Genomic DNA, 26,254 nt, shown 5'->3' on the forward strand with positions numbered 1-26,254 from the left:
TCTGGATCACAATGTACTTGGAAGTTCTTTATTTACTGGGACTAAATACCACCACGGAAAAAAAACATTGGGCACACAAAGTATGGACAACTAACCAGATGTGTTCATGGTTCCGACATTCCTGTATTTACCTGATGGTATGTAGGCACTCTGCACTTCTTCCTCGCTTTGCTCTGGGCAGCATAAGAAGCTCACTGCACAGACAGGATGGATGGTGAGTGAAACAGATATAGTTATGAAGCATTAGATGACATGGGTTATGCCAATGATAAGCAAATGAAAACATAAAAAGAAACGAGAAGCATCCACCCAGATACATAGTCTGATAAGACTGCATGTCTCAAAAAATATGAGTCAAAAAATGCACGTAATAACTACATTTTCAACAAATTCTTTTTAGTGTGGCACCTCCTTCTATGATATTTTTCTTTAAAATTCAGAATTACTTTTTCAGAGCTCTTCATGATGAAACAAATACATAAAATGGCTACAGTTTTCTAATAACTTCCTGTCTCGTGAACGAATTAAAGGAGAGTTGCTTTAGGAAGAAAAAGAAAGATGCCTGGGTTTTTTTTGTGCTCGGTTTTGTAGCTTCCTAAGCTGCAAAGTCATACATGTAAAAGCAGGAAAGGTTTGATAACAATTTAGTGCAGATTAGTTTATGGGAAGAATAACCAGTCATCCTTTAGGGAAAATCAAATATATATGTTCCCTTGAAATATTTTGTTTGGCCAAACATAAATTGTGTCTCATAGCTCTTGATGGTATTTTGTAATATACAATCCTACAGAAACAAACAAAATAAAGCCAATCAGCCACCAGACTTTTTGTTTCTTATTCTTTCAAATTGAGGAAAATCAGCCATCTATTCTAATTTTCTCATACTGTAGCCAAACACATACTACAGCCAGCAAGATGGTAAAATTAATGCATATTTATGCCTTTGGTAAATATGGCTATGATATGAAATATCCCTTGAATTAATCCTGTAGTTTTATGCACTTCAACACAGTCAGAAAGACCAAGCTCCATAACTCCTATCATTGTAAATATGAAATTAAAGGTAAGCTTCATGGAAACATGCTAATTTTAAAAGAAGCAGGGAATCCCATGAAGTACTATGGCAAAAAAAAAAAAAAGAGAGAAAATATTACAAAACAGATAAAGCAGCAGTTGTTCAATGTGTTTTACACTTCATGCCATTATAAAATGATTCATTTCATTGACACACTATAGGCATTATTTATCTAAAATTCTAAACTGGGCAGCTTGAAATAATGGCTTGTGAGTCCTGTAAGATTTATTTACATCTCAAGCCACTAGCTTGATTTTGATGCAACAATATGTACTAAAGTTGAATTGAATTTTTAAATTTTCTTTCTAAGCCAAATTTCTATTCATAAATTCAGAGAACGGACAGAACTTATGTGCAGGTTTCCAGATTACAAACAACTATGGATTTTAAGAAAAAAAGTTACTGTTTTCTTTAGAGTTGCAAAGTAGATGCAAAGTCCACATTAAATCATAGGGTACTTTGTTAATATTTACCTTTGCTAAGCCAAAGGCTATCTATTGTAATTGGCCCAAAGCAAACACTAATAAAAAAGTCATCCTGAAAAGTGATATAAAATAACAAATCCACCAAGAAATCTTCAAGTTTAAAAAAAAAAAAAAAAAAAAAAAGAAAAGAATCTATCAAGTAGACTACCAATATTGGGAGAATATGCAGTTCTCTGATATATTAAGTCTGGTTTGGGAGACATTTAAAATAGAGATTATTATTCTCAAACAAGTTTTTTCTATTCTCATAATTAACAGATTTTACTTATGAATTAAAGAAACACAAAAAAAAAGTGCCATGCTCTTGAAAATTGGACAATGATTTCTTAATAAAAAGCTTTTCCTAACAGTTTATATATATTCATATATGTGTGTATATATGTATATAAATATATATAAAACTGTTGAAGTGGACAAATAAGTTCCATTGGAAATTTATTGCAACAGATGCTTCTGTAAGAGAGTGGTAGTAATCATTTTTACAAAGACCTATATTATTATTTAATATTGATTTTGGACCAGTAACAGATCATTGAGAAAATCATTGAAACTAATCAGCAGCTGTAATTTCTGCCATGTAATTATGGGGTAATTTTTCAACTTTCAAGCCAAGTTTATCTTAGATATCAATGTGAATGTACTTGTTTAGATGAAGGGTTCAGTAAATGCATTACGCATAATATCTATACTACTCTTGATACTAATACATAATATTTAACAAAGTTGGGGTTTTTTAAATTCTTGGATGTGACAGAGGATCTTTCTCAAGAAAACCCGGTTTGGATGCTATTCTTTTGTACTGAAAGCCAGCAAAACCTGCCAGAATTAAACAGCCTTCACAACTGACGAAATCTGGGGGAAAAGATTAAAAGGAAAATGGGAGAAAGGAGACCACTGCAGACAAGATTTTTATTCAAGGATAGTAAGTACATGGACTCATCTTTACATCCTGCAAATAAGCCACGTATATCCTTCATGTCTGATCTTTAAACTTCTGAAAAAGGTTTTGTGGACACTGAAAAGAACTGAAGACTGTCTCACTTCTCTGCACAAATCCAGAAGCCCATTGCTCATCCCCAAGAAAGGCTCAGTGTAAACCCTGCTCCTCTCCAACTATAATCCATGCATGTATCACCAGTTATGTCTTGGTCTGAGGCTTTACTAAAAGAGAAATTTCTCGATAGTTAACTGTCTATATTTATACTGACAAAATCTACTTTTTAAAGCTTTTTTCTCTTCAAATCTGATGAACAAGAAATCTATTAAATAAATATCTTCAGGAATCTTTTAAATCTATCACTGCCCAAATTAAATAATAACAGCTAACATTTGCAGAACAGAAAACAAGTGGACATTACTTGAACCAGCCTAATTATCAATCTGACTACTATATTTAAAAACAATTTTAATTCACCTCCAAAAGAAAATTCATTACAAAAATCCAACTTAGTCAATTCTGTACACACTTTCTGCCCATAAATTTGAATTTTTAAATGTACCAGATAACTCACTAATTCCCATAGCTACGTTACAATACTGCAAAAGTAAAACAGGCAAGATCATATACAGAACTGAATTAGCTTAACTGCAAGAGCCATCTGTTATTCAATCTTTATGTTGCTTCAAAACTGGCCAAAGACTTCTAAAGATTTTTATGATTTAATGTTTACATGTTTTCACATCACTATGATATGTATGTTCTGTATTGAATTTACTGGATTATAAAAAAAGATTTTGTCATACTTAGTTCTAAAAGCAGTTACTTACTGTCAAGAAAAAAAAATCAAAGACATTACTGTGACAATTGATCTTATCTCAATGGTAAAAGTTTGCTATTATAGTCTAGCTATATGATTTTTTTAATGTAAACAACAAGCCATAATGATTGATAATCTATGTGACTGTCATCATTATTTTTCACAAATACTGAGATGAAATACCTTTCTAACCTTTTTTTTCAGCTATACACTTAACAGAATTTCTCATTCCTTCCATTTTATCAGAATATCATTCTTAGATACCTGAAAACAGTGCCTACTAGGAGAGACCAAGTGATCTTTGAGTGTAGCCACTCTGTGTACTCCAGGGAGAGATGTGTATGTGTCACATATCTGAGACTGGAAATTTTTGCAAACTGCAACCAGTACTGCAAGTCTCTTTGCTATGCCTGAGTAATGTAGCAAGTTCACCAGTATGTTACATAAGAGGCTGGGAGACTGCACCCATAGATGTCCAAAATCTATAAGCATATGAATGCACGCCATCGTACATCGCCATCTTCCAGCTAGGAGGAATCCATGGCTGGTATTTTGCTGGCTAGCACAACTGGTGAATTCTGGTACATTACAAGAATACCTCGGGCATACATGAAGATGTATGGCTTTCTAGCCAAAATCTCTGGGCTTTACATATGAAAAAGCAGCAGAATATCTAGGACAAACAGTCAACCCAGTACACAGTTTTACCAAAAATAAAAGGTATAAATAATTTAACAGTGGCACTAGATCTATCAGTTAGGATGAGTTCTCTGCCTTCCCCATAGCTATCAGTAACATTTCTACTGAAAACTTGAAAATTAGGCAAACTGACAAAGACATTTCTAAACTTTTTTCCAAGTTCAGGCTGACAATGTACCTTTCTTGATCAGACAAATACTGACTATCCATCTCTCTGGATCTGTAATCAATGGGAGTTCTGGAGGCATCATGGTGTCTAGTTGGAGAACGTGATCTTCTCATTTGATGAATTTCATCTAAACTCCTAAAAAGCAGAAATATGTCTGATAATCTTGTTTTCTCATGAACACCAATGGATCACAGTACAAGTTGGTTGAAGGAAGTTTTTAATCATAAATTATTAATACATAATTTCTAAAAGAATGCCATTAAAATTATGCAATTTTTACGTGCCACTATTAACCTACAAATATACTTAAGTGGCTTCATACAAGATTAAACCACTGACTGAAAAAAAATTTCCAAACCTATGTATTAGCTATGGTACGCAGATGATGAGTCACAGACAAAATATGAGTAAAAAGAGGTAAGTCTTACAAAGTTATGATTCATCCCATGAGTGCTCTTGAATCATTAATAAAAGCATATATCAAGTTCAAATACTGCACTAGTAAATTTAGATACAAAAAACAAGCTTTAAAATAGTGAAAAATTCCTGAACAAGAGAAAAGTTAATAAAGACACATTATACAAACTTGAAACCACATTGAGTTTCACTTGTGATGCCTACCTCTGTAATGGCACATTTGGTAAACGTGAACGGGGCCTGCCCTGATCGTCGCCACGGTGAGGAGACACAGAACGTGAACGATGATGTGTTGTTGTTCTTTGCTGTTCTGGCACAGTTAGCGTTGTGGATTTACTTTCTCTAGTACTAGACCTATAACCTACTGGCAAGAGGGTAACAAAAGGTAATTAGAGAATAAAGGTCTGGGTTTAGAAATAATTCAGACGGCCAGACTTCCAGGAGCACATATCTAAACGCTTATGCAACTTTCAGTTCATCATTCAGCTGTTGTACATCCCGATGTATCATGCAGGATAAATTACTAGCATTACCTTTAAATGTCTACATATACAGAGACTGAAAAAATTAGACTTTTTAAGGTACTGGAAGATGTGGAGCAGTTTTCTTACTTACTTGGGGAAGAGTATTCTGGGTATTTTCTGTATGTAAAAAAATATTTGAAAGGAATCTAAACAGTTTAGAATCTCAACAGAGTAGGTTTACCTCACCTAAAAAATGGAGAAACCAGGCCTGCATAAAACAGCACAGATTCACACAGGGCTGCTCATATACAGAGCATCTTTCTGCTCTTGTTTCAGTTAAACACAAAGATGTTCTCCTACTGAACTTAGCCAAAGCCACCTACTTAAAAAAACTACTACGATTTAGAGTATATTGTACTGAATAATGGATGTCGCATACCTTGCAGAATATTTTTGCAAAATACTATGACTAGGCAGCAAAATTTCTCATAGTATTCTTATATATGATTAAAAAAAATCAGTAGAATGCTAGTACATTTTCAATATTTCAATATTTTTGTGCCTTTTTCTAAGTAGCACACTCTTTGACTTGTTATACATTTTGACTCCCATCCTAAAACAGACAATAAAGCTCAGTAAGATAACAGCTTTCAAAAGGTACCTGTTATCTTTCCAAAAGAGCCTAAAGAGATCTGCTCAGACTTCACTTGGTCATTTCTAGACATTTAAATTGGATTACAAGAATCCCTTTACAGAAAATCCCTTAATGATATAGAAAGTCATCCCTTAAATCATCCCTCAATCACTTCACAAATTCTTGTTTAGGTGTCAAAATAATAATTTTGCTTCTTCTCTGAATTTGTCTAGCATTAAAGTTACTGTAATGTGTGATTTTGTTCAGCTAAAAAACCAGCCTATATCAGAAATCTTCTTTTCATGAAGGAAAAGACTGTGATTTTGTCACCCAGTTGTCAATTGGAGAAATTAAATAAATTAAATATTGCACTTCTTATGGATCTCACTACACGGTTTTAACTGTGGGAGTTTTTCATATTTTATATAATTTGTATAATTCTTCTAGTTCTTCTCTGGTCTTCTACCAAATTACAAACAGGCCCTCTTCTAAAAGTGTGGCCTGTATACAGAGTCTGTACTAGGCTTGATCATGTATTCAATGACATTTAATAACCTCTTTAGCTGCAAGTCTGAACCCTGACCACAAACATCAAAGAAGCATTCACAGCTTTTTCCCAAAATGCGTAAGAGTTTACCAATGTATCCTAATGGCCTCTAAAAGCTGACAACATGCATGAAAGTATTTACTGGGGTTTATCAACTTTTCAACAACGTAGGACTCCAGTGTCCCACAGGTTTTGATACGTTGTGATGCTGGAGTATCTAACCTGCCAAAAAAGTGTTTCAGAGTTCTGTAATAAAATTATAAAGAAACAGAAGGATCTCCCTGATCTCAGGACAAGGATTGGGGGCCAATTTTGAAGCAAAAAAGGGACTCCCTCAGGACTTCAGTGGAGGTTCACAAACCAGGATTGCTGCAGAAAATGTCTAGGTTTTTTGTTAGAGGAAGAAGATATATGACGAAAGTTGGATGTGTTCCCTTTCCCAGGATAATTAAATCTAAGCTGTATTTGCAAAAAGATATTTTATTTTCCAAACAAGCTTGTGTTAGAAAAAATCCTGTCATTTCTATCAGAAGGAAGAGCACTTTACATTTATTACACTAAAAGCAAAGAAATCCTAAACTTCTTTCTACCCTTTAGGCCTTGTACTGAAATACATACAATTTAAGTATAAAAAAAAATATGAATTTAAATTTAAAATATGTTTCTAGAGCATTTCTAGTCCGCTTAAAAAAATGCATGTAGGATTATCCTGTAAACTCAAAAATCTAGTATAGAAAGATGATTTTATGGATTTTTTTTCATAGACAAGCTATCTAGGAAACAATACCTGAAACTTATGCAGTGTGTGTACACAAAGCTTACAGAATAGACAGAGCAGTAGTAATTCATACTTATCCTAAGTATTAATTCAAGAATTGTCGAACTGTTCAAATCACACACATACTTTCACAGTGACCATGACAGTGACAGCAACAGTAACATTTCCTCATATCCTCAAATACAAAAGCTCTGTGCTCTTCAGGGTGAGCAGAGAAAAATTTTTGCATGGGCCAGCATGATAGCAGAATCAAGCTGATGGTAGTTTATGCAGAAGTTTCTCAGTTGCTCATGGGAAACTGTCAGGTGTGACAGGAAATGAATGCAGGATGGATGATGAAAATGGTTCTAGCAAACATTTGATATCAGAATTATATTATTTTTTCTTAAAGACAATACCGACAACAACAAGGTATTATATTTATTGATGGCACCCTGCTTCTACAGGAGGAAGGTAAATACAATGCAACCATTTATACAGGTTACATGTGACAGAAAAATAAACTGCTCTGAAGAGTTACCTATAGCATAAGCAATGCAGTTTGTTAAAAATACCAGTGGAGATATTGCCAACTGTATATAAGGGCTTTTTTTGGTTTTCTTTTTAATTAAGAAAGTTACTGAAGCTTTGGTTAAACAGATTGGTCTCAAAACATATTCAGGTTTCATTAAAACCTTCACTGACCCTTCTGGAGTACTGGGCTGCTCAGTACAATACAGACACAGAGTGTCTGGTTTAAGAACAGCTCAGGATTACAAACATCCTTAGGAGACTTGAGCATCTTTCATATACACAGGGGTTGAGAGACTTAAAATAATATTTTCTTCATGTAAACAGATCTCAGCATACCACAAAAACCCTGCCAAAACAATTTTTGTTAAATCTGAGCTTCAAATTAAAGTTACTTTCAGCTGTTGATATAAACTTTTATGAACATACCTATGAGCTGATTATACAAAAGATATGTATATCACTGCAAGGTACTAATAAATGAAGAGGGTACAATTACATGAAAGATAAGATACATTAGTGATATGACAAGGTAAAAATACTTTTCTTAAAATATTTTGGAATTTATTAAAGCACCATGATTTTTGATGTAACAATGTTTACCTCCATTGACAAGCAGTGATTCTTTGCAGCTGCTGAAACTTCCAGGAAAACAGTTTTCTTTGTTATTACTAAACTCTAATACTGTATTTGCCTTAACAATTGGTAGAAAATTTGAAACTATAGTTTTAAGGATTTCCAATGTTCCAATGTTAGTTAAATTAGCAAAACTATTTTCCTTCATTTTTTTAGCTTTCATGCAGATGAAGTGAAATTTCGCACTTTCACATTTTGCAGTTATGTGTTTATTTATTAGAAAATGAGCAGCAACCTTTGTGAAAATCTTGAGCTATTAAGGGGGCAAAATAACTTCATCTTTTCCTCAGCATTTCAGGAAAAACAGAAAATTATTAACTTTCAGGAAGATTCTGCCTGATTAACCTGATCTCCTTCTACTACAAGGTCACCCTCTTAGTGGATAAGAGAAAGGCTGGGGATGTTGTCTACCTTACATTATTGAAATCTTTTACACTGTTTCCCCAGGATTCCCCTGGAGAAGCTGACAGCCTACGGCTCAGACAAGTCTTTAAAGGGAAATATCTTCTTATGCGTCAAATGTTGTAAACTCAATTTTGACATTGTTTCTTCTCTTGAGAAGGAGTATCTTAAACCTAGACTAATCTGGTTGAAGCCAATAAAGGCTATTCCAAAATGGTGCATCACCATACTACATTATGGGGAAATACGGATATTTTCTGTTCCTTCCCATATGCACACTGTGCAAGAGTATGTGTCGGAAGTTTGAACCAGACAAGAGCTGGGGTGCACTCTGGTGAGGACCACGATACTGAAGGGCAGGAGGAGTGCAGAGGTAAAGGCCCTGCAGAACACCAAGGAACTTGCATGGAACTTAGTTTTGACAGAGGAGCCTGTTTTATGGAGAAGATACTGCACTACTCATTCAGTGCAAATGAAGAGAGCAGCCCAAAATCTTAATAATTTAGCAGTGTGGGAAGTTAGGAAAGTTGGACAGGAGGGTAGAAAGGCATATATATGAACTTGATCTCCAGTCACATTAGTGAATCTGTGCCTAAGGTTCTCAAAGAATCCAACAGACATTGGGACTGGAAACCTTTTCCAGGTCTTACTGCAAAACGCATTTCCATACACTGTCTTTGTTTTCACAGATTTGTGGCTGATGAATCAAATTTTCTTTGTCCCTGTGTGCCTAAAGTTTAACTTCTTTTAAGAATTCAGGTTGCATATGCAAAAAAACCCCACACACTTATATGTATATCCACTTCACACAGGAATCACAAATAGATGAACTCCACTTAGAATTGCCAAACAAATGTGTCCATGAAACTCAAAATGGACAAATTTGTGCTTGGTTGGGTGAACTAGTAGAATGTTTCTGATTAGGTGGATTTCAGAAGGATTTTCCTCACTATGCCCTTCAATTTTTAACTTAAAGACTCTCAGATCATTGCAAATCCAGTTATAAAGATTAAATCCTCCTATTTTCTACAGTGATCTCAGAGAAAGTTTGGATCTGTGCATTCATCAAAGGCACACCAGAACATGAAGTCCAAAGGAATTTCAATAAGAAACAGTTACTCAAATGCTGGCCCCATGAACAAAGTCCAATACATTCAACTGAACCATTTTGAATGCTTCCTGTTAGGTGGAAAATTATTTCTTTCAAAAGGATGCATGGAAGGACTGGCAGCTGAAAAAAAGCCCCAGTTCTTAATAGAATATACTGCAACTTTAAATGTAAGTAAATCTACAAAGACATACCAGTATCTACATTGTTAACTACAAAAAACCCCCCCCCCCAAAAAAAAAAATGAAAACACCCATGAAAAATATTTAGAACCTATTATTTATATTTTAAATGCTCACTCTCTCTCCTGATGTAAAAACATCAAATATCATAACCAGGCATACATGAATGAATTTCTCTCTCAGCAACTGAGGTGCAAAGCATATAAAGTAAGAAAAGAACCCAATCAGCATCAAAGGAAGGAGAATTTTTCTCAGTTAACATCAAGATGATACTGCGTTAATAAAATTAGTGATTTACTTTTACTGTTATAGAATAATATAAAAAATTTTATTATCACAAATTATTTATAAATAACAATAAATTGTGAGATTATTTTAAACAAAGATCATGAGGATAAAAAAAGCTTCCTGAATCCCTCCATGATGTAATTCAGTGGTTTTCATCACGAAGATCCACAGAAAAACTGATTTAGTGCTTGCAATGAGATAGTGACTCTTCAGTTATCTTGGGACAATTGGGAAACATATTTATCTAACTTGTGGCACCAGTCAACTAGAACTAGAAAATGCAGTATCCAAGATAATCCTCAAGATTTTCAGGATGTAGGAATGCCGAACTAAAAGTCATACCATGACAGTCTCTACAAGCATATATTTATGAACATTTAGGGTAATGATAGCTCATGAAGGCTTATGAAAACTATAAAAGATACAGCCATGCAACATGCATCTTAATCCATAGCCATGCATTATCAATAGAGTCCATGGGAGACTGCATTATAGCTAAGTTTCAAGTGAGAAGCAAAATAATAAAAAAATGCTTTCAATAAAAACTATTTTAAAATGTGGGAGGTCTTTTAAATTTAATTTGGACTTTAAATAATGCTTGAAGCATTACAGAGTAGAAAATTAACCAATTTGAACCAACCAGTGGTTCACATATGAAGAATGATATGCAAAATAAATATAAATGAATGAATAGTAGAATCTTTTAATTTACCAGGTATGGGACAGGTACCATGGAATACTCAAGAAAACTGTTTTTTCCACAATGCACTCTCCAAAAACAGTATCCTCAATATTCCAAAATGCTATAAAGAAAAAGAAAAAAAAAAAAAACCAACCAAAAAAGAAGAAAAAGAAAGCAGGACCATGCTGTTCATCCACGCACCTGGAGGAACAACTCCAATAGCATCATCAACATCAAAATCTGAGATGTCACTATCACTGATTGGCCGAGATCCTGCACAACAGTAAGGTAAACAAATACCTAAACATCTGGTCATGTTATAAAATGTAAGAATATGATCATTTAACATAATAATGAAACCAAAAAGATGATTTTAAGTCAAAACAATAGAGAAGGAGAACTCAACTGCAGTTACTAATTGATGCTTTAGAAGACAGGTGAGCCAATTTAACATCTTACAGCTGCTGCAGCCTCCTTTCCCTTTCTCTTCCCCTCAAGTCCTCAGTAATCCTCTACTAGAATAGTTTATCTCCCTAAGCCTCCAAAAGCAAAACTCAAGTAAAGAAAAAAAACACTTTCGTGCTATTTCAGTGAATATGCTGAATCAGCTTGCTGAACAGGAAAGGAGATGAGGCAGCATATGGTGAGAGAGAGGAAGAGGAAACAGCACTGCCAGCTTTTAGAAAAGCTCAAATATCTCAGGAAAACTAACCTTTAATTTGCTTTCTATATACATATCCTCCATTTGGGCATCTATGCAGCAATTACAGCAGTATCACATATTTATAGTTCATTCCTGAATATGCACCAATTTCCTACCCTCTGGCTGTACTGAATGACTTCCATGTTTTAGAAAAATCAGAAAAATAGCTTGAAAATGTATTTTAAAATAATCCCCTGTATCTTTCATATTTCTAAGTAAATCTTAATTTAAATGAACAGAGAAGCTACAGTGTTGAAATACCTCCTTCTTTTAATGTGCCTCGTACAAACCTGAAATCAGACTCACTAAAACAACTGTACCTCCCTAATACATGAATACAACTTCTCTTTCCTACATTTTAATGAGCATATTGGAGGTTGACACTAACTTTATGATGAAAAGTGCTTTTAAGCCTTGTAAGTCTTTAAGGACTTCTTTTTTAAAAATAAAATGCTTTTAATTTTTTTAAAAGTATCCCATAATTATAAACTTCATCTTTCTATTTAAAAGGAAATTTATGCAAAGAAATCTTTGAACAATTTAGTTTTGCTATTGAAAGCCAAATCAACTCCAGCAGGTTTCACATATTTGAAAGTTATACATCACAGGTGTAAGGCTGACATGTCATAATGTCATAATTTAAATCAACTTTCTGCCACAAATTTTCATTATTTTTAGACTTTGAAATAGTATCTTTTTATTTTATTAGGAATTTAAATACCATTACACCATATCCAGCATTTCTAATTTAAAATTTAAGAGACCTTAAGGGAATTTTGACCTACTTTGTAATTTTTTGCTAGTGCTTTCTCCACCATGAACATGTCTTCTTGGCATGAATGGTGATGGCTGAGGCAGAGGTAGTGAAGATTCATCATGTGTCTGTAGCTTATACCAATGTGGTTCATCATCTAAAAGTGCTGTCTCCAGCTCTATAAGAATCTAGCAGAAAAATCATCAGGTTTCAATTTTACTTTGAAGGCACACACAGAAACATACATACAAAATATATATGCATATGTATTCAAAACCAAACAATGAACTCAGAAGAAATGTGATTGTATGCATCACCTCTCCAAGAAATTCACTCTCTTCTTCTTGTACTCTTGGCTGATCCCATACAGTAATTTCAAGCATTCGTTCTCTAAAATCTCTACGATGTACATGTGAGTAGAGAAAAGTTTGATTCCATTTTGGCTCTAGACTTTTCTTTACCGTTTTGGTCCTTCTTTTGCTTTTATCACTGAAACATAAATATTTTTTGTAAATTATCTTAGAGATAAATCAGAAAATACCATGTATTCATCAGGGCTTAACTGTTTTCATTCTCTCTTAGGCAATAATGCCTAAACGAAAAAAGCATTTTCTGCACAGTGATCACATTCTTACAAAAGACCACAAAGTTAAATTTATACTGATTTGCATGATTCAAGTGGAATTTTTTGTTATAATTAATCTAGCTATACAAAATTATAAAAAGGAGTTCTTAATAAGCATTCAATAAAAGTTGATTCAATACATGGTAAATTAAAACATAATTTTCTAAACTGGAATAGTGTTACCTTCTGTCTGGAAGAAAATACATTTTTACATAGGGATTTCTGGGGCGTCCATCTACTCTTGGTGGCAAATCTGTTGCTTGTAGAACATTTACTATTAACTGATGTCCCACTTTGTCATACCAGAGTTTAACCTATGGGAATCAAGTTACCAGAAAACATTACTGAAAATGGAGAAGAAACAGAATTTTCAGACTGCATCAAAAATAACCACAATGTAAAAGTAACCACTGATTTTCTTCCCAGAGACAATGAGATATATTGCATTTCAAATCCCTTAATATTTAATTAGGTTAGCTGGAAAAGATGATGGTATATACCAAGGACTCATATTTATCACAGCTGAATAAAATTATGGTGCCTGATTATACTTACATTGTTTACTGTACACACTGCATAATCTTGGATCTGTAAGTGCACTTAAACCAGCATGTCTTAGGTCTGCACCTTAAAAGCTACACTAAATAGGTAGCTCTGACTGCATCTAATTTCAAAGCATAGTTGAAATCTATCTACTCAGATTTGTAACCCTTTCAAAAGTTTTTATGAAAACAATAAAATACAGCTACATCATTTCTTAAGGGAATCATAATATTAGGAAATTTTGAAGCCTGCTGTATACTTATGAATTAATATGATCAATATAAAAAATACAAGAATGTAGAAAAAGTAGTCTAAGTACTTACAGTATATTTAATAAGCAGGACTTATATCAGTATTACAAGAAAGTTCCAAGTTGTATCTAAATTAAAATTCATTACTGAATAGTGTAATGCTTAACAAATACACAGCTCTTTAAATGCTCCCATAAAGAAAATAGGGATACTATGCTTGTTATCTGCAGATTACTGGACATGTACAGCAAAGTCACTATTTTCAATGCAGAAGCTACAAAATGACAAGTTTCAAGGCACTTTAATGGGCTTTTCTCAACGTAAATTCCTGCACTCCTGGGTGTATTACAACAAAAGTTTCTAATGTCTGCTATTATTACAGTGATGGCTTGTTAGTGCATACAGAGGGTGTCAAAAAACTCTTGAAACATGTTAATTTTTAGCAACAGTGAACATTTCTCTTGACCTCCCAACAGACCTTGGGAATGTGCAGGGCTGAGGGACCAGAACTTCACAGATTTCCATTAAGAACTCAAGAAAAACAAAATATGCTCACAGAAAGCTGCCCTGGTAGGACCTGAGGTGCATCCCGTAGGGCTCCAGGGCTAGTCGGAGATATAACAGAAATAGAAGGCCTTTCCATCTTCTGAGATTCAAAAGAACTTGAACCTAAAACCACACGAGAAACACATGAACTTACCATCCAAAATTTGGGTAACTTATGAACTGCTTTTTCTTTGAATTGTATAAAGCTGATGTAGAAAGCATAGCGAAAAGACTGCTTGTTTACCCCTACATCCCAGATTAAACCTGTCATTTTTTTGGTTCATTTGAAATAACATATAAAAAAATTGTTCTTCAAACATCATTGACAAAACATAGCAAGTGTTTTAAATAAAATACTGTTCTCTGACTGAATGACACATCTCCCTTCCCACAAAAACTACTCTCATTCTAAAATCCTAAGTCTTTGATGAATAAACCACATCTGTTGTATGGATTATACTCCTGGTAGCCTCTGAAACTTTAATAGGAAGACAGGCAGGGCATTCATCTCACATGGAGGATATTTCAGCAATTGCTGGACATCATCAGTTCTCCACCAGAGAAAAAGAGCCCTCACCAATGATATGAGCTTTTGACAAGTGAACACACCTTCCCTGTCCCAGGGAAGGTTTCTAGTTGCATGTCAGGAAAGGCTCAGATGGGACAGGACTAGGAGCCACGGCCCTCAAATACTCTGGCTGAAAACTTTCAAATGGCATAGTTAAAAAGAACACCAGTCTTTTGAAGTATGATGCACAAAAAATTCACCCAACCAAGGTTTTCTTGTTAAAAAAAAAGAGAAACAAGAACTCTGGACTTACTCTGGATGGTGCAGGAGGTGAAATCCTGACACTTTTTTTACCTTTGGCAGTCCCTTACACCTGTTTTCTCTCTTATGTTAAGGGACGTAAATGATTATTTTGGTACTAACAACACAAGATATAGAATAAAAAATATAGAATTCTGCTAACACTTGAAATCTTTATATGCTTAATAACATCCATATTGCTTCGAATTTAACACACATGACCAAAACCCATTGAATTTTGTCATCCAAAAACCTCAGAGCCAATGTGATTTCCACAGATCATCTTTTAGAAATTTCATAGATGAAATAATTGTGCTGGGTACAACATCATGCTTAAAGAAAGAAACAAGGTGTGTACTCACTAGACTCTAATGGGGGGTGGGAAGTCTCGGGAATCCGTGGTATATCACTAAAACGCGAATACATAGTAATTAGAAACAACAGAGACAAACTTTGACTGTGACAAATACATTGCTGGGACAGTTTTTTAGAAACATGGATCTGTTTCTGTTCTAACAGGTTACAAGGAAGAAAGAGGAAATATTTAAAGACATACTTTCCACTAGCATTCATGAAAATCTTACCAATGCAAACTACCTTCAGGTTAAGGAACTAGCAGGTGTAACAATATGAGCACTACAATGTTAACATTGTGGATGGATTACATGATACTTTTACAACCAGAACAATAAAGAAAGAGAGCTTTTAGGAAGAGAAAGGTGGCAAAAGGAAGTACAGATATGGTTGTTCAACTATTTTTTGGAGGAACAAAAATCAAAAAATAAGACAAAGATTAACTCACTAGTAATTTTTATATAAACGTCTCAAGGAGTTCAGAGAATGAAACTGATGAAAATGTCTTACAATGATAAGAAAGGAAAATAAAGAGCATTAGCAATGTTAAATGTGCAAGAGAATAATGCATTTCTCCAAAGGATAAAAGAAAATCAAACCATATAACAGTTGGGTATGGACATTTTTCAACACATACATATCCAACACATATACAGATATAAGCAAGATCAACTGCTTAAGTCTACACACATCTATTAGCATTTTCCCATCACCAAATTTACTCTTCCATCAAAATCTGGATGATGCTAGCTCCTGGCTCTTTCTATATTCAGCCATCATTGAAAATACATTACAAGGGCAAGAAACACCTAGTATTGTACAAATCTTAGCAAAGCAGCAGAGCAGGGAAAGGGAAACAAAAGTCTTCAGTGAATTACTTGAATGTATTTTCATCCACACAGACTAATCCAAAATTGGAACTGCAGTAACATTTCTGAAGAACACTTACAAGATTTTAAGTCTTTAGTTGAGAATTTTAAAGGTATTCAGACATTGTCTGCTCAGCGAGACACAGAAATCTTTCTGACTTGGAAGTCAATAAAACTAAGACTCCTAGGTATATAAAAGTCACTTATGAAAAAGAAACAGACACTTATATCAGAAAAGGAATGCAACAGTGCCCAATCACTGAGCCTTAAGTTCACTTTTCATGTCCTGCAATTTAAACTTATGGTGCCTGTGTTTTAAAATAGATTATTTCAGCTGTGTGTTAATGGCTCAAACCAGCTTAAACCTCACATCACTAAACAAGAATGTACCTCTCCTTGTCTTGACTTCATGAGACAAAAATAATGTGGTTTTCTCAAACACATGGAATTATAACTGAGTTAGTCATTCTTGACATGGCACAGTACTACTTTACAAACATATGAACAGATTAACCACCTGTTGCTCAGCAGGGCTGCTGTGCAGACTTCTTTCTCTTAACACATTTTCTCTTTTTCCAGGTCAGACTTTCCAGGGCATTCCTCATCAGTCTGAAGGATTTACTTACCATAAACAAACAGATTTTTCTGTTCAATCCAATGTTTAGTTTGCAATATTTTCTTGTCCTAGAATATGAACACTCTCATCTGCAGTATAGCACTGTTTGTAATAACATCAGTTTTAGGATATCTAAATGAAGGTTCACATGTGCAAGGAGTGTTTCAACATGGAAAGTGCCACCTACAGTCTCAGGCTGTATAATCCTGGTGTGCTTAAAGAAAGACACTAAAACTAATTCTGTTTGGATTTTTTTTCTTGTATTGTCAAAAATACAGTAGAAAAAAAAAGGCTAAAAATAAACTTCAAATATTAATTACACATATAAGCACTTAATAACTGATTCACATTTATGCTAAGGCACTGTCACTCTATTACGACCAGTGCAGAAAAATTTAATAATAAATCAACATGAGAAACAGATCCACACAGTTTACAAGAGGATTAGAGGTTGGCATTTTAATTAGAAAATGAACATTCTAAAAGGAAACTATAATCTGAAACCTTTATGTAGGAAAACTAGTCGTATCTAGTCTGCTTTTAATTTTGCACTGCAGAAAATATTGACATATGATTTACAAAAAAGCTCTCTAGAAGAAATAACAGCTCATGACTTAAAATATTCAAAATTAGACTAGTTCAAGAAAAACAAAGTGAAAAGTTGCAAAACTGCTTATCTAATACAGTAACAAAATTTTACTCCCCTTTTGGAGCAATATGAACTTGAGAAAAGTAGTGTCAGACACACATCCAGTAAAGAGCTGCCAACTTCAAACTTTGTCTTTCTATCTCTACCTTGGAAGACAAAAGTACTTTGTGGTCTTACATGATATTACATATGATTATCTTGTGTCTGATACTTCCACACCTCAATGAATATGTAAGCTAGACCAAACTCTACCTTAGGTTGAAACTACTCTGTGCAGATACATGGTCTGTGAGAATCACTATTTTGCACAGGAACAGCTATAATTTCTCTGAGGGATATAGTCAAGAGGTTGATCACTGAAGACAAAACAAATTCAAATGTGGTTGTAACCTACACCTTTTAGCTAGTTCTAGGAACAGATGTATCATCATCTATACCTCACAGAGTTTCTAAAGAGTTTCTGAGTACCTCTCCCCGGTGCTCATCCTGCTATTTTCAAAACCATTCCTTCCCATCAGACCCTGTAGATCAATCTGCAGTTTGCACTAATTACATTACTTGGGCAGCTCTCTGGAGTTCAGCACTGCCTGGTTTATGATGGAGGTTCAATCTCCTTGCCAGGACCTAGAGCACAGTACCAGTCCCTGCACAGAGGAACTGAATCATATCAGAAAAACAACGGCTTTGGCAGCATTATCTGTGGAAATCTCAGCAAAGATAGCTAGCATCTGACAAAGAAAACAGAGACAAATGAAAAAACATTTGTTTTACCTGCACTATCCCACAGAGCACACAAGAGATGGTGAGTTAGTTACCATGCCACGTTTCTTCTCCAGAAAGCATACTGCCAGAGGATTTTCTGTGGTGTCCTATGTTAATCACCTCTCACATTGTATGCATATTCATAGGTAATTCTTCCCCTCATACTGAGATAGCCAACCCATTAATTTTACTTTTTATATGTTCCTTATCCACCTTGTGTTGCAGCCATTAGAATTAGTGTCGATTAGTTTCTATGGAGTTTCTACGGTACTAGTGCGGTTATACTGTTTATTATTATGTTATTATGCCTTTAGCTGCTAATAGTGTTATGTGCTTCACATTTTTCTCTAATAAACATCTTAAATTATCCATTACTTAAAATTACATTTGCTGGTAGACACAGAAATCCAAATTTACAAGACTGAGCAAATTGTTTAGACCACAATTTTGTAACTGGCAGTCTAATTTGTGGGCAGTCTAATTTGTGAACTTACAGTCCTTCCATTATTCACTTAAGGCAAACCATGTCATATTTGGGCTTTTTAGACCTAATATGCTAGGAATTTTTAAATCAAGACCATTAAAAGTGCTGGTACATTATCTGCATTATTAATACTGAGAGATGAAAACACTTAAATTATGCAGATGAAATACCATTTTCAGGCCTTTCGGGAACTTATTCCCTCACAGGAATTTTAGCTGTAATGGATTATCACTTAATGCTGTATCAAGCAACTTCAATTTTGCTTAGTCAGCACCTAAAGCACTCACCAAACTTTGCCATACTAGATTTGCTGGATGGGATGAAATTAAATTCCCTGTCATGAATTTGAAACTATCACACAGTTTGGAAAACAAGACAAAGTGAAGCTATGGACAAAATCAAAGTAATCTGTTAATGTAAGCAAACCATTTTCCATTATGCAACAATTTAGATATATCATAATTATTAAGAAAAAAGAAAAAAAAGGAAAATCATGTGCAGCATGCTCTTTCTTTTGATAACTACTACCAGGATTTCCTCTGTTGTACAATGTCTGAGATTTTTGGTTATTTTCAGATGACAGACAGGTAAATACCAATCTGATATAAAGCAACTGGACTTTGACTCATTACTGCAGGATAAAAGGGAATGGTCTTTAAATTCCAAAGTTCTATGCTCTAGAGATATTTATTTGTTCTCATAAAATCCCTAAAAAACAAGCAAAAGAAAAGAAATTTTTAAAAATCTATTGAGACATAACTCTACAAGAATAATGTTCTATTATATAAAAACCTCCATGCCAAGACTCCATTTACCTCAAAAGCAAAACCTGATGTGCTCTATTTCTGCCTATGTATTGAAAAAATATGCACAGGTCATCCAAAGCAAAACTTTACATTTTATTGGTACTACTTCTGGGTGCACTATTCTAGTGTAAAATCCACTGCTCAGATTCAGGAACATTCTTTGACTTTGAACACACTTCAAAGAAAGGGTGGTATTTTCTCAGTTTTTCTTCAGGAATGTGTCACTGGAATGCAGTTACCTTGTACTTAACTTTTCTAAACTAATAGATTTATCAAATTTGTAAACTAAAAGAATATATTTGGTTTAATACTGAAGTTATCTTAGAAGTTAAGGGCACACAACATTTGCAATTATATTGACAGCAATAAATATATCTAAAGTCCATTGTTTAAAATGCTAATCTAGCACTTTCCTTTTACATCAGTTGTACAGTTGTACAAATCCATTTCTATGTTTCTTCACCTGAGATGTGGAGTCCAAGTCGTGCTTGGTATCAATATATTTCTTTTTTGCTGATTTAAACACTAGACTTCCAAAAATCTCCTTAAGGCATGCTAATTTTAATAACAAAGATGTACGACTGAATTTGCAATTTTCTTTTAAGAATATCTCCTAATCTATCTGACTAAAAAATGCAAAATAAAGCTTCTACTCCGCCACAGTCTTCATCGGATGGTAATTTTAGCTTTTAACAGCCACCATTATTGCATCGAACTTTCATTTTCCATTAAGAGGTCAAACTGATAGGTGAAATTATCTATTAATGCCAATTTTATTTAAGTACTTTTAATAGAGATTGCCATTAAAAAGGCAAAACTTATTTGCAAAATATAGCTACACTCACATAGTACAGACAAAATCAACAATCAAAATGTAAAAGAGGAATATTTTAGTCAGAAAGAAAACAAATAGTTTTTTGTTTCTAAAACTGAAAATGTTTCATATTTCAGACAAGCTAAAATTATAATTAAGATGAAAATAGCAAATTCAAAAGAATCACTTTTTACTGTTAATCATGTGGCTCTGTTTCGTAAGGTAAATGTGAATTTATAATAAATTATTCATATTCAGTGCTGTATGACTTGGCTCAAAACATTCCTGGTATCACTAAAACTACTATGAATAATGCAGGGCCAATCTCCCTAATTTTATCAATTTGAACAGATTTTATTTTCCTTCTAAGGTTTATTTGGGAAATTGAGAATATAAGAATTGTTGTCACAAAACCCCAAACCTGGGTTCATAATAAATAAAAATAGAGATCATAAACATAACACATTAATACTAATTTTTGAATAAACTTTTTGCTTCCACATTTGACTTCAATAACCATCATTTAAGGGTAAATAGAGTCTTTTCAATTACAAGTTTTGTGTTTCCTTTTTTAGCTCTTTAAAGAAGGCCTGTTTAAAATCCTACTATCATTGACTTATTAGACTCCTGCAATGCTTCCCTCCACTCATGGAGACCTTTATAAGTTATTCTAATCTAGTAGGCTGAAAGCATGAAAACCAGAAGTTTCTCATGCACAGGTGTACCTAATCCACCAATTTCCCTTTGCCACTTGGCAAAAACCTTTACAGTACTTTGACCACACAGAAAACAACACTTATACATACACGTCACTGCAAAGGCACAAGATTGTAAACGGTAGAGAAGAAAATGGACTATACAGAATGTCAATAATAGAAAGTGAATCATATCCCTTTATTAAGCAATAAAAAATAATTAACTCACAAACAGTACCTTTAAAATCCCCATTAGCAGAAGTAATAGCTATGCTTAAGAAGCAAGTCTTTAGCCTTACCCAATAGGCCTTGAAACAATAATTTCAACTTGAGGTTCTGATTTTGATTCTAAAATAATGTTGTAAACTTCTTCATTTGTAGCTCCAGGCAAGGGTTTACCATTCCATTCTAGAACTTCATCCCCTTGAATTTAAAGAGAAGTTTATCTCACTTTCATATTCTTTTACCAGCAATGAAATTTATATTATCAAGTAACAAAAAAATTATTTTAAATCATGAAAGAGCTGTACTGAAACCTTCAGACACTTTCCTGCCAAGCTGCTTTCTAGCTGGTTGGCTCCCAGTGCTTACTCTTGCACAGGGATGTTCTGTTCCTCATGCAAGATTTCATATTTGCCATTACTAAAATGTATGAAGTTTGTGCAATTACTCAAAGTGTTATCAACTACCCAAATTTTGGAGATTTTTTGTAAGGATAAAAGTGGTTTTTGCTAAAAGCAAGGACTCATCCATGCCTTTTTAGTGTGTTCTAGTCCCATACAACAAGATGAACAGACATTCACTCATTGGAAATGAGCAAAACAATGTATTTTTTTCTGGGAAATAATTTGGTTCTAAAACTACTTTTATAAATTAAAAATAGCTTTCATTAAAAAGCCTCAAACAAACCTAAACCAGAAATAGAAAATTAGGATTTCAGCCCAAATAGTTTAAGATCAGTGGAGACAAATTTATTTTCTGTAATTATATAATCTGCATTTTAAATCTATAAACAACTATAATAGTTGGTGCTATCAAGCCCATGTATATTGACTTGGTAAGAAAGAAAAAATTTAAAATGCCAAAAAAACTAGAATATTGTTAGAGACTCATCATCCTTTCTACTTCTATATTACTATCTGCTTCACACAATTATCCTAAAGCCATACACATTGGCATTGGAGCTTCTGGGTTCTTATGGCACTACCTAGGTACTCTGATTTGCTAAGACAACACTTGGAAAGTAGTTGCTTAGAGCTATGGTAAAAATATAAACCATTAAGAAGTGACTTTGAAAACCAAATGCTGTGCATAATTCTCACTTCATGTAGAGGCTTGGAAAGTGCCATTAGCACAGCCATTCATTTGTAAGTACAATATATACATCTAATAGAAATGACATATTTAGGACCATTTTTTGGGCTTGTTTTCCATTTTCATTTGTAACAGTTAACACTAAAAGGAACACTAATAAAATCCACTGTGTATGCAGTGTATCATCCTTTAGTGATGTGAGTTTTGTTTGCCACCATCAGTTTTAAAAAAAATGTTTGCATTGCTTCTGTAGAGTGTAATAAGTAGGTCCTGATCTATCAAACTAAAATTTACAGGTGAGACTCAGTCCTGATACCAGAATTCCTCAGGAGTGTCTTTTGTTTTGCTCATACATCCAAGCAATTGGAGTTCATAATAAACTAGAAACATAGGCAACCATGGCATTTCATAATAACATTATTGTTCTGTACTTAAAAAATATTACCATATCACATGACAAATGTTGATATAAATTAAAGGCTGCGTTCATTAGGCCATTACTAAAAGACAATATATTTTATATGCAATTGATTGATTTACCTGCTCTGAGATGCCCCACCACATCAGCCAAGCTACCTTTCTTCACTTTGGTAATGAAGGCACCGAGTCGTCCTAATTCTGTCATTTTTCCTCCAACAACCTGGTTAATCACAAATTTGTGAGTCTCCAAGCCACAAACCAGACATTACATTGAACACAAATATAATGACTAACCAGTTTTCACATAATTTTTAAAATTACACCTGAAATGTGCATAGACAAATCTATTGTCAATTTGGGTTTTAGAGAGGCTTAAAGACAAAAATAAGTAAAGCTGACACAGAATGATTAAAACTGATATTCCTTTTACTGTGTTTGACTAATCAACCTTATGCAGTTTGGTAAGTATCTACATTTGTTGCATAAAGAACAATTTTTTATAAATAACCTGGCAAATGCACTTTTTACAAGTAATTGTCTGTCATGTACTCAAATTTAAATTGCAAGTGCACATCAGTTCAAGTGTATGAAATCCCGAAATGCAGTTGGTACATCAACTGAAAACTCAGCAAATACACTACTATTAAATATGGGCAGCAAGTTCACAGGAATGTTGATTCTGCTAAAACACAGGCACTCTCTTCCAAGAACATGACAGGACAAACCAGCAACCTCTGGCTTTTGTTAAACAGAACTGAACAGATCTGTTTTTGAAGATGACTCCATGCTACAGAGATCAGGAATGTCTGGAAAAAAAACCAAGTTCCCTCAAGAGACCAGATTTTAAATAAAATACAAAGAAAATGTAGTCTTTCTGATTTACTACTCCCTTTAACTATCTTACTCTCTCCAGTCAGGTGAGGGGTTTGGGGGGTTTTTTTGTTGGTCAGGAACATCGTGGAGGAGTTTTATAATAAAATGAAACAGTAGAATAATGGTTCATTAGGGATTAGTTCACCATGTTGCCATCACAATAGACAGCAGGAGCTTTAATATCAAAAAAAGGTCCAAAAGCCTATCTGCCAACAATATCGTCCCATGATAATGTGTAAAATTTATCAGTGAGATCCTTAGCTCATATTACGTACAATTGAAACTTGAAAAATCAAAGAGAAACTCTACAACTCTGCAATCTACATTTCCTACTAGGACCAACCTTTTTTTCTCACATATTCAAATAGAATTGTTTGCTGGCAGCAAAGATCATCTTTGTGCTATAGACTACTAAACATTTAGTAGAGTGAAGCTATTTTCATCTTTTGTATTACCATGCCACACTATCTCACTTCAAGGTGGGAATATTTCAGATTTTGCATTGCTTCTGTTCTCAGTGGAGAAGGAAGGACACCCAAATTAAATTCTCTCAGTCACCTTTGTTGCTCCATAGATTTAAAAATATACATGGAGAGGGACATGCTTGAACTGGTACACCGTATTCCCCGCTAGCTTCAGAAACAGCACTCTCTGTCTTTTCAGTGTTCTGGCAATTTAGACACATGAACCTAAAAGTCTGCTACAAATGTAAATTAGGGATTTAAATCAATTGGACAGTGTTGCAAATATCTCAATTTCAGGGTGCTGGATGAACTAGTATTACATTTAATATAACCTCTACTATGATTTAAGAGGGGTTTTTTCAAGTTTTTGTGTAAATATTTAGTTTCTTTCTACAAAATTTCTGTTTTCAAATGGCTGTGTGGCTTTTGAACACTGACCTTGTAAGCATTTGCATCCAGATGACATTTAAGTATGTGGATTATAAGATGAATTACTTGACTAAATTGCAAACAGTAGAGCTAGAAAAGGCAGTACTCCATTAGTGTATTGCCATGTGCAGTACATATCTTGCAGACAGGAAGCTGAATAAACATACCCTTTTTAATCAAAACGGTTCAGCCCCTTTGTCATGGATGACTGAAGACTGTATAGAAGGAGTAAATGTATTTATAGTCATAATTTATCAGTATAAATTTCAAAATTTACTAAAAGAGAGGAATACATTTTTTTGTGAAAAGACCGTGTGATTGGAGAGTCCTCTGATTTCATGCATTAGACCTCTATGTCTAAGGTCAGTGGAACTTCCTTTCATTTAGCACATAAATCATGTAATACTTACTTTTAGCCCCAGCAATGCACCTGATTCTTTAGGCATGGTTGTTCTCTTGTTAAGAATAACACGCCCAATTAAGCGATCTCCCTCTTTGGAAGGCTGCCACGTTACAGGATGCTGTTAAAAAACAAGCAGTGGAATTAAAGAAGTGTGACCATCTCCCAGTATTTAGATGCACATGTATAAACCAATAAAATTACTGTATCATCATGTCACAGTAGACACAAACATCCTTCAGCTGTGTTGCATATTGCACCTGAGCTTTCTATTATTGTAGCTGTTGGACCCTGGCTACATTAATCATTTAGGCCTCTTGTAAGAAAATCTCAGCATTAAGTCTACAGATAGAACTACAATACATTTCAAACTTCAATACAATTAAACATTTTAAACACACCTTAGGTAATAAAATTAAATACTTTTAAATTACACAACTCTGAAAAGTGCATTCAGAAGTTCTGTTCTTTAGAATAATACGTGTTACGCAGGCCTACCATATGAGGGTTCATTATATAATAAAATCAAAATTATACTTTCCAAGTCTTAAAAAAAATCACTAATCTTTCCCAGAGCAACATCATATTCACAACTGCTTTTTTTTGTGGTTCATAGTGAAATTAAGTGTCACGTCTATAAAGGAATTAAATTCAAGTTAAGATTCACTCAGTTTTACAAATATGCATTTTGATAAAACTTTCTTTCTGATTTCCATTTCCATGGTCCTCTAAAACAATTTTTTTATGATGTGTGTAGAATATTTTTTACAGCCAAATATCTATTCTGAACTGAAATAATTAGCAAACATTTTAACTCATACTTATGAACCTCTATTTTTCTATTTCTTACCGAACTAATAGGGGACGTCTCCCTGCTGTGCCACGTGGCAGGATCCAGCCAGTAATAATCCAAGTCACCTGGAAGAATATGAATAGAAAGAAATGTGTAATCTCTCAAACAGAGAAAGATGTATGAATGATTACTTCTGCATGCATGAATTTTAAAGTGCAATAGTTAGATTAAGCAAATGCAAAACCTTTATTATGGTTCAAATCAATATCTCAATTTGAAAACAATATAGCAAACTAATATAAAAACGAAACCACTAAAATAATGCATTTATTTGGACCTCTGCTTTTTCATGAATTGCACCTTAGAATTGGTTGTGTGCACTATTTTTACCTTTGCCCAGTCCAAGAATGGACCCCAAAGCATCACATTCACAGCCCTCCTCCTCCCCA

General features: G+C 34.1%; 1 protein-coding gene across 5 annotated transcripts in view; it reads right to left on the minus strand.

The window, feature by feature from the left end:
* The window catches only part of LOC138108531 (regulating synaptic membrane exocytosis protein 1-like), a 182,866-nt gene that overhangs the window by 106,589 nt on the left and 50,023 nt on the right, over positions 1-26,254 (minus strand). For 3 of the 5 annotated variants that reach the window (XM_069011333.1, XM_069011331.1, XM_069011328.1), the window contains exons 4-16: positions 25,863-25,930; positions 25,023-25,133; positions 22,967-23,066; positions 21,412-21,535; positions 15,426-15,472; positions 14,266-14,378; positions 13,099-13,229; positions 12,608-12,779; positions 12,322-12,478; positions 11,035-11,106; positions 4,807-4,966; positions 4,195-4,320; positions 132-194 (exon numbers count right to left, since the gene is read on the minus strand). In XM_069011333.1, coding sequence (XP_068867434.1) covers positions 132-194; positions 4,195-4,320; positions 4,807-4,966; positions 11,035-11,106; positions 12,322-12,478; positions 12,608-12,779; positions 13,099-13,229; positions 14,266-14,378; positions 15,426-15,472; positions 21,412-21,535; positions 22,967-23,066; positions 25,023-25,133; positions 25,863-25,930 — 1,444 coding nt within the window. The remainder of the gene's footprint in view (positions 1-131; positions 195-4,194; positions 4,321-4,806; positions 4,967-11,034; positions 11,107-12,321; positions 12,479-12,607; positions 12,780-13,098; positions 13,230-14,265; positions 14,379-15,425; positions 15,473-21,411; positions 21,536-22,966; positions 23,067-25,022; positions 25,134-25,862; positions 25,931-26,254) is intronic. The other 2 variants (XM_069011329.1, XM_069011330.1) reach the window with 2 other exon arrangements.

The sequence above is a fragment of the Aphelocoma coerulescens genome, chromosome 3 (assembly GCF_041296385.1).
Source record: "Aphelocoma coerulescens isolate FSJ_1873_10779 chromosome 3, UR_Acoe_1.0, whole genome shotgun sequence".
In the NCBI taxonomy this organism is placed as follows: Eukaryota; Metazoa; Chordata; class Aves; order Passeriformes; family Corvidae; genus Aphelocoma; species Aphelocoma coerulescens.